This window comes from Phalaenopsis equestris, unplaced genomic scaffold (genome assembly GCF_001263595.1).
Source record: "Phalaenopsis equestris unplaced genomic scaffold, ASM126359v1 Scaffold000135, whole genome shotgun sequence".
Taxonomy (NCBI): domain Eukaryota; kingdom Viridiplantae; phylum Streptophyta; class Magnoliopsida; order Asparagales; family Orchidaceae; genus Phalaenopsis; species Phalaenopsis equestris.
The window spans coordinates 791,306-805,716 of record NW_018164577.1 but is presented as its reverse complement, the minus strand read 5'-3'; the positions used below and the strand labels follow the sequence as shown (position 1 = coordinate 805,716).

The 14,411-nt window shown below is 35.3% G+C and overlaps 1 protein-coding gene across 1 annotated transcript in view; it reads left to right on the top strand.

Moving 5' to 3' along the window:
* Positions 1 to 2,925: 2,925 nt before the first annotated feature.
* Positions 2,926 to 14,411, top strand: part of LOC110021564 (squamosa promoter-binding-like protein 1) — a 19,365-nt gene continuing 7,879 nt past the window's right edge. The window contains 9 exon segments of the mRNA XM_020720102.1: positions 2,926 to 2,946; positions 8,476 to 8,562; positions 8,655 to 8,762; positions 9,086 to 9,203; positions 9,274 to 9,415; positions 9,781 to 9,851; positions 9,854 to 9,937; positions 10,013 to 10,211; positions 10,213 to 10,564. Of these exon segments, the coding sequence (XP_020575761.1) occupies positions 2,926 to 2,946; positions 8,476 to 8,562; positions 8,655 to 8,762; positions 9,086 to 9,203; positions 9,274 to 9,415; positions 9,781 to 9,851; positions 9,854 to 9,937; positions 10,013 to 10,211; positions 10,213 to 10,564 (1,182 nt within the window).

Below are 14,411 nucleotides of genomic sequence, written 5' to 3'. Positions count from 1 at the left end.
ATATAGTAAGTTATATCATTTTTTTCCGACTCATTATTTTTAAATAATGCATGGCCTTCCATCAGTAAGCTATATACATCAATAAGTAGATGACAACGGATAAAAAATCGAGAGAAGCCGAAATTATGACATATTCTCAAGCAGAATTGTAAATATGGAAATAGACTTTTATTTATTATATATATTTATTATATATATATATATATATATATATATATCTCTTTGTGTGTCTGTGGAGAGAGAGAGAAAGAGAGAGAGAGAAGCACTACTGATAATTAAGTTTGAAATGCACCTAGCTCTGTAATCATTCAAATATAAATGACAATCAAAGTTAGTCATGTGATGGCACATTGCCACATTTATATTGCATTTATATATATATATTAAATGATTTTATTTTTTGGAGGTGAAAGGCAAAAAGGCAGAAGGGGGAAGGCCACATAGTAAGAAAATTTAAGCGATAAGCTTTTAATGGATTGCGTTAATTTTTAGTCGTAAATGCTTATGTCTTTTTTAGCCTATAATTAAATAAAGGATAAGAGGAAAGAGGTGGAGCCCTCATCCCTTCCTAGCAGGTGATCTGAGATTACCTACAAGAAGAAATTTGTCCCCAATCTACGTAGCAGACGACCAATGATATCCTCTTTCAAGTTACGACATGAAAGTCGTCTCCGTCCTATGTAGCAGCTGTCTAACAAAACCATCTTTCATGTTGCGGTGCAGAAGAAAATCGTGTCCGTATTGCGTAGCAGTTGACCAATGGGATCTTCTTCGTGCGGTGCACATGAAAGTTTTCCTCATCCTACATTACAGATGACCAACAAGATCTTTTTTTTATTGTGATGCAGAGGAAAGCCATTCTCTTCCTGCATAGGAGGCGTCCAACGGGATCTTCTTTTGTATTGCAGTGTAGAAAAAAGTAGTCTATATTATGCATAGTAGGCGACCAACGAGATCTTCTTTCCTGTTGCGACACAGAGGAAATTCGTCCTGACATGTGTAGCAGGTGATCAACGAGACATTTTCTCTTGAAAAAAATGCAGAGGAAATTCACCTCCAACCTGTGCAGCATACAATCAATGAGATCTTTTTTTCTCGTTGCTAAGATAAAGAAAGTAATCCCCTTCCCTGCCCAATAGGTGACTCAGGATCTTCTTGCTTGTTGTTGCTGGTCTGCTGCGCATTCTGGTGGAGATTAAGAAATGCACGAGTATTCTCATCACGCTTTGACGAAAAGATTTTCATGCTTCTGTGGTTGTGATACTGGAGACCCACTGAAGATCAGAAGAGGTACTGGAATTTTGTGGTGATGCCAACTTCACTCGATTATAAGCTATTTTGCAGTAGACATTGTACAAGCATATGTTGGTCTTATAGCCTTTCAGTTGTTTGTTGTAGTATTTGTACTCAGTGATGATGTGCTGTCAGCACAATTTTAGTTAAGGAGTCGCCGTTGAAAACTGTCGGCCGCCAGAATCGGAATCATGTCGCCCGCCCTAAAAGATAAACACAAGACTTGAGGGTGAGGCTCGATTAAATAAACTAAGAAATGTATGACATCTGTTTGGTCTGCGAAAATCATTTTATTTAAAAGCAGACAAGGTCCCCTATTTAATACAAAGAATTAAATATGGTTTATAATAAGTTGGGCTTGGAAAAGCTTCCTATAAGGGCAAACACCTATAATTAATTAAATCTTAGATAACAGAAGTCACCTAAGAAAACTCTCAATAAAAATCAGGGAATATTATCTTCACAGAGGTCAAAAGGATTTGAATTTTCAACGAGATCGGACAAAGAAGTGTGAAAGGAAAATGACTCAAATTTGGAATATTTATTTTTGGAATTAAAGGATTTGAATTTTCAACGAGATCGGACAAAGAAGTGTGAAAGGAAAATGACTCAAATTTGGAATATTTATTTTTGGAATTCAAAGAGGGAAAACAAAGGGATGTCATAGATCATGAGGAGAACCTCGATGACTTCCCAAATTATCCTACAGTTTGGCTTCTATTTTGGAGATTAAAATTATTGAATGTTTCATCCTGTCGATTTTATTAATTAGGGCTTACACCTGCATGAAACAATCACACAAATAGCCCGAAAGATATGAGGATTTAGGTCGTGACGAAGGACAACCTCTGAATTCTAAGACGAGTTAGGGCTTATATTGTGTAGTAGAGCTATACAAAAGCCTAAAGAAAAGTTGAGAATTTATGTTTCATAATCAAACCACCTCGAAGTCCTTTGGTTTGATTATTTAATTATAAAGAAAGAGTGGTTTAGCTGATGCAGGCATGTTCTATTGTTGAAGATGGTCGCGCTGCCCACAATGCTAGCTCCAAGCTTCTAGCCGCGGTAAGTTTAGGTTTTCTAATGTGTCAAGTTATAATGTCAAATCAGATGTCCCTAAGGTTATGTTCATTTAAATATTATGGGGCATATTAAATATTATGGGAGCGACACCGGTTAGGATCTCACGATTCCCTCGTTCCGGCACCACTATTTTCTTTCAGATTCACTTAGTCCAAATGAATTTTCTAAACTCAACTTAATGAGTTCCGTAATTTGATTTAGACCGTGGGAAATAGCCTCGTTAGCAACCGTAGGTTACATCATCTGAGGGATCCCCAATCATCCAATAGAGAACATTTTAATTTAGTTGTAATTTTTTTTTTTGTGATGTTTGTGATTAAATTTTAGTTGTCTTATATTTTGACTATTGTGGAGGTGAATTTTATCTTGTTTTGATTTTTTAATTTTGGTTTTGGTTCCTGTTTTGGTTTTACGGTTATCCTAGCAGTTTTGTTTTTTATGCAGGGTGACATCGTTGTTTAACATGCAAGCTCGAGGCAAGGAGTACAAAATGGTAAATGCAATAATTTAAAAGTGTACCTGTCAATTCTTCTCGTTCCTCCATCTGAAATGTTAGTACTTGCAAATCAGGTATATAATTTTGCAGGGAATTTAAATTGTAGGAGTAGATGAAGGTTTAGCTACCAAACCCCAAGTTATGACTTCATTGAATCTCAGAAGATCATAGTGAATGGTTTTCAAACAAAAATATGGCAAGCTTAATTTGCACTTCGGAATGTCTAATAGATTTCAAAATGCTCGAGACATGACCCTTGACCACTTTGAAGATTTCTTGAAATATTTCGAGTTCATTTTGAACTTATCATATTGATCCATTAATCCTCTGAGGTTGAAGTGTGACTACCCCGTTGCTCAGTAAAACTTGACAGTTTAATTATTCCGAGGATAGAATACCCAATTAATCAATTGATGTTTCATTTAAAAGTTATGTGAGTGGGTGCCCCTAAGGCAAGTTTAAGTCATTTAAGATTATGGTGTCCACAATTAAGGTCAGGCTTGTAGTGTTTAAAGATGTTAATCACCAATCATGTTATCTTCTAAATCTGATTAATTGAGTGTAGACATTGAGTCTATGTCACTACTATGTCTTCAATAAATATGATAGGTGGAATGACGATTATCAAAATTTTGATTTAAATGATATGCATTCTTATTGAAAGATCACATCATCCTTAACTTTGCATCCTTAACTTTGAAATTATCATATTTTCTATCTTAAGTCCATCACTTAAGAATCATTTGATCTTAGTTCCATCACTTAAGAATCATTTACTTAAGAATCATTTGATCTTAATTGACTTCCAAGACATGAAGATTAGGAGAATTATAGTATTGTTGATGTTGTGCAAATGTGGTGAGTGAGTTTCTACCTTTTAGTCTCATTGTATTTCAATCATCCAATCATATTTATTAAGATCAAAAATTCTAATTTTCCCTTGGTTAATCCTAAATTTTGATTAAGAACTAAAATCCAAAATGACTATTTTGTCTTTGGGGTACTTTACCTCATAGCTCATTAAACACAACTTAAATGACTTAAACATTCAGGGTGGCATATCCATGAGTTAATTGAAACATCAGAGGAGGATAATGTGGTTTTTCTTTGTGTTGTGTCTTTTTTTTAAATAATTATTTAAATTCAGAAAATAAGGTTTATAAAATTGATTTATTTAACTATCCAAAATAAATTTATTATTTATGGGAAAATTATTAGAGATTCCCTTAGGTCAGAGAAGCACTCAAGCAAAATTTCATGATTTTTTGAATTAAATTTTTATTATTATTTAATTTTGTATCAATTTTAATGATTTAATTAAATAGAAAATAGTGTTTTAATTACAAAAATTATTTTTATATTTTTATTAGACTTCTCTAAGTTCAAAAAACTCATAGAATCAATTTTTGTATTTCAATGATTTTTAATTTATTTATTATAATTATTTTAACGAGAAAATAAGAAAAAATTCATTTTTAAGCTTTTAAAATTTATTTTTAACTTAGAAAAATTAAGAAAAATGTCCTAATGAATTCTAAGTGATCAAGGAAAATTTGTACACATTTTGAAACTTTTTTTGTATTTTTGAAAATTTGATTATTTTAATTATTTTTAATTCAAAATACAGTTTAAAGATGACATATTTTCACAAAAATAAATTTTACTTTTATTAAATGCCCCTGATCACAATGAACTCAAAAAATTATTTTTCATGATTTTTCTAAGCTTATTTAATTTATTATAATTACTTTTGTGCAAAATCCAAAGTTTCTTTAAAAATTAATTTTTACGGTAAGTAAATATGATTTCTATGCACAATGAGAAATTGATTGTGTTAATTTTTTATAAGTATATAATTTACATAAATTAACACAAGATATATACACTTAAGAAAATATAAAAATTTACAAAATTATTCTAGTCATCATGGTATTTTTTCTAAGCTTCTCTAACTATAGAAAACCTACTAAAATTACTCTCATAATATTTCAATTGATCTTTTAATTTATATAATTAAAATAAGCCAAAATGGTCACCTTATCTTGAAAATTAAGATTAGAAGCATAGAGATGTCCTCTGACCTTGGAAAAATCAGAGGACATAGTCCCTGCATCAGGAACAAACCCTCAAAATTTCAAGCCATGATGAGTAATTTTTTATCATAATGAATTAAAATACTCTAGAGGGTATTTAATTCATTAAAATCAGTGAATAAGAAAATAATTTTTATTTTTAGTCATTATTATTCTCCTCTGTTCACTGAGCAAGAGAGTATTTTTTTTTATGATTTTCCCAGAGAAATATATGGATTTTCGAAGTTTAGGCATTTAAAACAATTCAGAAAATCCATATTGAAATAATTCAAAAAACACATATTTTTCTACTTATCCTACGCGACGCCAACTCATTCTACTGTGGCTCCGAACTCACACGCGACGAACTCCCATTCGTTGTTCTTTCCACCTAGGCATGCCACGAGGCATGCGGTTCATGGCATGCGGTTCACGCACCAAGAGTCTATCCGGCTCGATGTCCTCCGTCCATTGGATACACCCGCGATCGGACGGCTCCCCATTATCGTCCCTAAGTGACCTAACCCGTAATTCGTTCACATTATAACCTTAAGATCTCTGCCTAGACTCAACCAAATCACATGCGGTTTATTTCTAAACCTTTATATACTCAAGAAGAACAAAGAGGGAACACATCTATACGATATATACATATAATTAATAAAAAAAAGGCTCGAGTTAGGGTTGAGGTTCAAAACCTTTGTCTGAGAGGGGAGACCTCAATCAAATGGTTGTGGTAGCTTCGATTCGATCAAAGTGGATTTTAGGTGTTGGTCTAGGGCTATACTAGAGGCTGTTTGATAGGGGCTTTTCTGTGGAATCAACTTATCTCACTAAGGGGATGGTGTGTGCATAATTAATTGAAGTTTTTTTCTTGGTTCTTTTTAGATATCAGAGTCGCCATCTTGCCTTTTTTGTATGTCATCGTATAATTTCCCTATTCGAGTAAGTCTCCCTCTCTAAATAAATGAATGACTCAAAGAGGAGAGGAATCAAATAGTGAACTAACGTACTACAACAAATAGACAAACAAATCAAAAAAAAAGAGACGGGAGACGGAAAAAGAGACGGAAGACTGATATAGGGATAATCCTCGTGTGATGGGTCGAGAGTATACATCCAAACAGAATCAAATTGAAGTACCTCGGAAAAGCAACATCGACGAGCAGAATTTCTATATAAGCCACCCGTAACCAGAGAACAAAAAAGACACATTAACAAAAAAGAACATTTTTTGTTCTGGGGTCAAAAGTCTCCCAGAGGAACGTATTCCTACTAGTTAATTACATCTCGGGGGATACCCAAGAAGACTCTCGATGTAAGGAGTTTCGCTTACCATTATGAACCTGAGGTATATGTTATCAAAAGGTGATTATTTTGTATGGAACGGTCTAGATGCTTTGAAGCTCACGCTGCATCATCGGGCGGAGACTGAATCTCACACGTCCAAATGGATAGCGACTTCTCAACTCACGAAACCTACGAAATAACCATAAATCACTTCAACGAGGGTATCCCAATACGTCATAGCACATCCGGACCGTAAGGGCAGATAATAAATCGTCATATCCCAAACAGACGGCAGCTTATCAGCATCGGACCTTCAAAGTGACACCAACGAAGTCAAAGAAGTAGAATTGGCTCAACAGGGGTAGTTCAAAGGTAGGGAAGAGTAATTCTAGGAGGTAGGGGTAGCCAAGTCGGGGTACCACGAACCCGTCATCCCAGGCCACTAGGACCCTAAGTATACCTGGTCGTGAAGGTAGTCGACCCAACACAACCTGAGATCCTCGGTTAGCAATCCGTGAATTGCATCATCCACGTGAACCTCGATAGCTCAAGGTCAAAGGAAGGAAACTCTATCCTATGATTATAAACTGGAGCTCCAAGAGGTGGGACTTATACCTGCCGAAGTGGCAAGGATGCCTCAGGAAAGAAGAGAAAGTGGAGGTTCAGCTACAAAGCTGGAAACGCTCCAAACAAAAGGACTTACATCCCATATGGGTCGGCGAGCCTTATAACACTCTATGCGCACTAGACAACCACCTATATGAAGGCATGTTGGGCGAGCCAGGTTAGCAAAGTAGAAAAGTACGGGAACTCCTCCTCGGGACATGCAAATATGAATGCAGTTATCTAGAACGGTCCTAAGTATTGTGGAGGCCCTATTAATACATGCAAGAAAGTAAATGTTGCAATTTTTAAATCTTGAATATTTTAATCCCAAATTTTAATTATCTTGAATATTTTATTTAGAATTTTGTAAAAAAATTACAATTTCAGAGTCTTTAATGAGCCTATGTTGTATCGTGAAATCCAAATAAAACACAGAAAGAAAACAAGGAAACACATGCAAGTGCAGACATGCAACATGATGCAAAAAAAGCAAAGTAAGTTAAACCAAAATAATAAACAGGCCGATGCCGCTGGGTCGGCAACATATCCTAGAAAAGAAAATGGAGGTCGGACTCCGCATATACATGCCCGGTCCTAATTTTATACATCAATATAAAATGCAGAATTAAGATACGGGGCATGAGCACCTGCTCCAACCCCTCCACGTGGCTCCCGTGCTAACGTCTCGAAACCCGTACCCGTATCTTATTTCTGCTACAGGACTCTTCTTTGGGATGTTTTAATTATTGAAAGAGTATTCATGAACTACAAATTTTAAAATAAGATCTAATTTAACTAGCTTATTTATTTATTTTTTATCGGTTGGGGTTTGCAGCCAAAAATAAAATGCAATTAGTTTTCTTTCTATATTTTAATCACAGGTATATAATTCTAACAAGAAACATATATGTATGTATGTACGCATGTATACTATTTTCTATAAACTGTAGCTTAATCTGTTCTTAATTTGTTGCCTAAAATCTTTAATGAAATAAAATATATAATTATAACATAATAGTCTAGAGACAAAAATCTTTAGTTCTAGCAACTTTTGAACGTTGCATAATATTCAAATCCGTCAGTCATTCTATTTAAAATTCTTAAATTGAGCATGCTATTACTCTATATTCATTCATTGAATAATTAATAAATATTATTCTTAAGTTTTTGTTTCATATCAGCTTATGTAAATTTCGCAGCAACGTTTCAATAGTATTGTGCATATCTAATTAATTTTACATCTTCCTAAGTCTATGAGATTAGAAGCCATTCAAAAGTAATTCAATAAGCTGGAATTATATCCAAATCCTCATTGTGATGATGATTCTTAAAGGGATACATTTAGCTAATGCAAACTACTAAGGATAATAATCTCACGTGCTGAGGAATATTTTTTTCTATGATTATTTTCTCCCCTCTATGCCAAAAGCATCTTTCCTTACAAAAATTATATGTTTGGTTTTGGTTGTCCAATGTTTGCTTCGTTTAGTGCTTTAGATTAGGAATCTTTTTGTTACAAGCTGCTTGGCATAACTACTGGTAGATGTTTGAGCAGGAAGTTTATTATTTGTTGGACTAGTTTTCTTTTATAGAAAATCTGGGCTACTTGATCAATTGCTTCTTTTCCTTTTCCAGAGTCGTACAGATAGAATAGTATTCAAACTTTTTGGGAAGGAACCTAATGATTTTCCTCTTGTTTTACGGGCACAAGGTAATTGTAATGTTGAACCTGTATCTTATTTTCATAAGATTGGCTGTTATAAAATAATTTATGCTTCCCAAATGTTCAAAAATCACTTATACTTGAATTGCAGATCTCTGACTGGTTGTCTAATAGCCCTACTTACATGGAAAGCTATATCGGACCTGGTTGCATAGTTCTTACAGTTTACCTTTGGCTTGAGGTGTCTATGTGGGATGAGGTGTGCAGTTTATATTGAATGATTACAGTTTAGGAAGATTTACATCACATTTCATGTGTACTTACATATCTAACACCTAAACTTAAATTTTTTGCTTACTTGCCACCTTACCTATGCATTAAAAGCTGTATTTCCCTTTTTAAAAATTAAATGGTGGTATTTTTGATGTAATATGAAAGATTTGGGTGGTATAAATGTGAAAATTAAAGTTTAGGTGTTAGATATGTAAATACATAGGAATTGGATGGTATGCATCTAAATGCCCCTATAGTTTATCATTATGATCATGCTGCTTACAGTTTATAATATCTTCTCATTTGGAGGTGTGCCATGATCTTGGCTCTAGCTTGAAGAGGCTACTCTTTCTCTCTAATGATCATTTTTGGAGAATAGGATGGATTTATGCGAGGGTGCAACACCACATTGCCTTTATTTACAATGGTGCGTTGATTTTCTATGCTGTTAGCTCATATTAATTGAAATGGTTCTAATTTTCTTGCAACTACTTCAGGTCAGGTTGTTTTGAACAAATCCTTGATCATGGAGAGATCTGATTGTAGCAGGATTGTTGCTGTCACACCCATTGCTGTTCCTCCTTCTTCAAAGGTTAACTTTAAAGTGAAAGGTTACAATCTTGTTCGATCGACCACAAGGTTTCTAATCTCATTTTCATTTATAAGATTTCAAGATTAAACCTTTGTTGGCTAACGAATTTTAGTTTTATCTTCGAGTAAAGTCTCAAATCAGTCCCCTGGCTATTTACATTGAGTCATTTTAATCCCAGAGTTTATAAATGTGCTAAATTTGTTCCCATATTTTTTTAATGTTTGCCAGCATAGTTATCATTAGGGACTATGTCAACCCATATTAAAAGAGTCTGAGGATTAAATTAGCACTTTTATAAACTTTGGGATTATATTAACCCCCTTCAAAGAATCAATGGACTATTTTTACACTTTTCTCTTTGATCTTCTTTTTTCCAACTTCAAAGCTTTCTTATTATCTGTTTCAATGTCAGGTTACCATGTCCATTTGAAGGGAAATATCTAATAAAAGAAATAGATGAACCCGCAATCCAATATTCTGACAACAGCAGAGTGGAAACAAAAATGAACAGCTCCAATCTCTCAGCTTCTCCTGTCACATTCCTGACACAAATGGCCGAGGATTCATTGAGATCATGCAATTACAACGACTAAAGTTTTCTTCTTTTCTTAGCAAATCATAACTTCGATTTCTTATCATTTTTCAGATTGAAGATAACGTACTTAGCCCTTGTTTCTTTCCCTTCATAGTAGCAGAAGAGGACATTTGCGCTGAAATACAAGTGCTGGAGATTTCTGAAGAACTTTCGGAGAAAAATTTGAATTTCTTACATGAAATTGGTTGGCTTCTCCGTAGGAGTCAGTTAAGATCTAGTTCAGAGTTTGAGAATAGCTGTTCAGAAACTCTCTCTTTCGCGCTTTGGACCGATTTTGAGATTCACAATTGATCATGATTGGTGTGCTATTGTAAAAAAGCTCCTGGACATATTGTTTGAGGGAAACATAGAAACATATGGGCGTTCTCCTATTGACCTTCTAATGTCAGAATATCTACTACATTATGCTGTACAAAGGAATTCCAACTTAACAGTCAAGCTTCTGTTAGGATTCAAACCAGATAAAATTTCAGATGGAGGCTTAAATAATTTATTTAGACCAGATGTGCGTGGCACCTCTGGTATTACTCCACTTCATGTTGCAGCAACGAGTAGTTTTGCGGAGAGCATGCTGAATATATTGACTGATGATCCAGGACAGGTATGTTCATAATTTTCCCATCATTTGTTTCACTATACTTGATTGACTATGGTATAGAGATTAAATTTTACTTTGTTTTTCTTTTTATTTAACTATTCGATTATCTAGTCTCATTCTACTTAAAAATTAAGAGCATTTACGTGCACACCACCCAAATCTTATGTTCTTACAAATCTAACACCTAAACTGTGATTTTTTACATTTATACCACCCAAATCTTTCATATTGAATAAAAAATACCGCCGCTATTTTAGTTTTTACAAAGTGAATTACACCCTAAGGTGAAATATCTTACTGTGGCTTGCGATTCTACCTATATTGAATCCTAGCTTTTCATTTTAATTTGACCTGATTATCTTTTAAACTCCCATCTTTCTCCTCCCCAGTCAATGCCTCCGGCACAGTCGACTTCAAGAACACGCTTCTTCTCGTTGGCTGCTACTTTGCCGTCACCGCCTTCTTTTCTGTTGCTTTTGCTCCAGTTTTTCTTTGCTTTCATTGTTGTCTCCGGATTTGTTGCTTTCTTGCTTTGCTGCTCCTACCAATATCTCTACTTGCTGATCCCTTTAGTTTCGAAATCTTTTGCCTACGTCTCAGACAACTCCACTACATCCAACTGTCACCGTTTTCCTCTCAAGTGACCAAAATCTAAACTTTTCCGTTCAGACCCTGCAAACTAAACTGTATAATCCCACAAAACTAGCTTGGAAAGGTTTTTTTGGAACCTCTCTTTCTCTCTCTATCGATATTATAGGAGTTTCTTTTTTTAGTTTATTCTATTTGATTTTTTTTTTAATCTTAGAGGTATGGGTGTTATTTTTTTCATAAACTTAAAATTCTATTTAGTTGTATTGAAACGAACATTTTGTATCAATAAAAATATTCAGGTCAATTCTCCGAACCTGCATGGTATCAGAGCAAGAGATTTTACACTAGTTGTCGTTCTCCATCTGACTAGTTGAATCCCCTTCCTACAGCTAGAACTCCTCCCTACGGGCCCCTTTTTTCACCACAGATCTCCTTCCCAGCTTCTTCCTGTAGTAGAAATCTTCCTTATGTTTTTTTTTTAAGGCTGGTGCTCCTCCCTGCAGCCGAAATTCCTTGCTGCAATCTCTCCTTTGACTGGAACTTCTTCCTACAATTGGAAAATCTTACCTGTAGGTTGCTAGATGCAAGGATGAACTCCTTGCATGCCTCAGTGGCCAATTCTCTCCTTTGGCTCCGTTGCAGCCTTGGTTGTTTTTTCCAACTCCGTGCTTCCATCCGACACTATTCTTAATTCCACTGGAGGTTGCACATCTTCCCCAATCTCTCCGCAGATCGGAGACCTGAACATTAGATGAATTTCTTGATTACCACTTGTAAACTACGTTTCCCATTTGATCCAGTGGTTTCGTTATTCGTCAAAGGTCGGAGTATATTCAACCACCTTACGGGTACGATTCGAGAATCTCTAAAGACTGGCCCAACAAATGCTCCGTGGGAAATGGAGAACTTCATAGTTATGTCATGGCTAATTAATTTCATGGAAACCTCTATTGGTCGTTCCTACCTATTTCTTTCATCTGCAAGTGCCCTCTGGACTTTCGTTCTCGATACCTACTCAGACTTTTAGGTATTTATGGACAATTTTGTGAAGTTTCTAATAAAGTCCACGAGGCTTAACAGGGATCGAAGATGGTGACTCAACAATACGACTTGGTTGCATTATGGATGGAATGTGACCACTATTATGACTACACTTGGGACTCTCTTCCAGACCTTTCCCACTTTCATAAGATATTAGAAAAGGACCATGTGTTTCAAGTTCTGACTGGCCTGAGCAAGGATCTTGATGAAGGTTGTGGTCGTATACTTGGTCGTGACTCTCTTCTTTCAACCTGAGAATCATTCACCGTGATCTACCATGAAAAAAGCCAGTGACTTTTCATGTTGGACAACTCAACTTCTCCAACCGAGCCGTCAACCTTTGTCTCCAACAGTATTTCATACTCAACCATGTCGTCTCGAACCAATCACTCCACATATGATTTTTTGCTACAAACCCCACCATACCAGTGACAAGTGCTGGAAGCTCCACGAGAAACAGACAAATAAGTTTGTCTAAATCTTTCACTGCTAAAGGTCTCGCTATGACGTCATAATTCACAACAGTTCAGTCGGCTCCTACTTGAACCATTTCAGACTCGTCGGACTTTGTTAAGAGGCTGGTTGAGCATTTGATTAAGTTGCTTGGTTCTAGTCAGTTCTCTGCTGGTCCGTCGACTTCTCATGTCTGTTAAGGTAGAGTCCCTATGGCTGTTGTTGATTTTACTTCTCTGGGTCCATTGATGATCGATTCAGGTGCCATTGGCCACATGACCGGGTGTTTCCATTTTTTCTCAGTGCATTTTCCTTGTTTTTAGTGAGTTACGATTAAAATTATCGATGACTCCTTTAATTCCATTGTGGTTAGATGGTTTGTTTTACTAGTAGCTTACTTGACTTTGGAATCCATGTTACACGTTTGTTTGCTTAAATGTAACATTCTGTCGGTCAGTAAGTTAACATTTGATCATGATTGCTTAGCTCATTTTTTATCTGATTTTTGTGTCTTTCACGATCGTCGTTCGAGGGAGGATGATTGGAACTATTATGTGTTTGTCATATCTATTGGTCAACTAGTCGATATTCTCACAAAGAAGCTTCCTCCTCCATTGTTTGATAATTTCAAGTCCAAGTTCAACCTGGACTTGAACTTGGAGCAAATGTAAATATTAATTCTAATGAGACACCTTTCAGGAGGAATTTGTTTGGAGAATTTTGAGATAATAAAAACTATTATTCTTATGTAATGAATTGGGTAATGTAACGGAATGAGATGCTTTAAATATTATATGTGTCAAATAGGAGCAATCCTATTCTTTACCCTTTGGTCCAGGCATAAAGAACATTGACCAATCCTATGCTTATTTATTGAATCTGTGGCTAGGCTGGGAGGATACCGGCTCTCACTTCGGAGCTCCCACGTTCCCCTCGCCTAAGGGCTAACATCTCCGCTTCAGTACTCAAACAATAGGACCGAATTGGAGATTTTAGTCTGCCACCCTAAAATCTCCAATTCTACGCCCATCAAAGTATATTTCCCTATTTATTTGCATTCAACTCCCATGAAATTAACCATCCATGGAATCTAAATGTGGTTCTACTTTGTTGAGAATTACACAGCCCTCTAGGGTCTTAATGCAATTACATTACAATAAATTTTAACACTACAATAGGCCTTTATTGTAATGTAAATAAAGTGCAAGTAAAAACCATCACATTGATAATTAAATCCGCTTCTAACATGCATCACAAAATCCTAAACATGAATTCTACTCATTACAAAAGAAAAGTAAAATAAAAACAACGGTATAATCGTCTCATACCATTATTTTCAAACAAGAGGAGAGAGTAAGATAAACACATCACAAAGCACGAAGAAAACACAACGGAAAACATCATTTCATCAAAGCAAATCCACTAGATAAGTGTTTACAAAATCATAAGATAATGAAGAACACAATACTTAGTTTTTTTCCTTTGAAAGAAAGATGAATATCTCTCCCACAAAGTCTCCCACTGATCCATGCAATGTTAGAACATCTCTTTAAAAATTCTCTCAAAATCTCCTCTCCAATCTCTCCAAAATGGTAGAAATCTACATTTCTACTCCTATTCTAAAAACCCTAAACTTTATCCACACTTTTCCTAACATTCCTCTCACAAAAAACCCCTCTTTTTCTAACCTAAATTCGTTCTTTTAAAGTGTAGGGATGAAGTTTGAAGAGTTGCCACAAGAATCCTTTCAAAAAGCATCCAAATA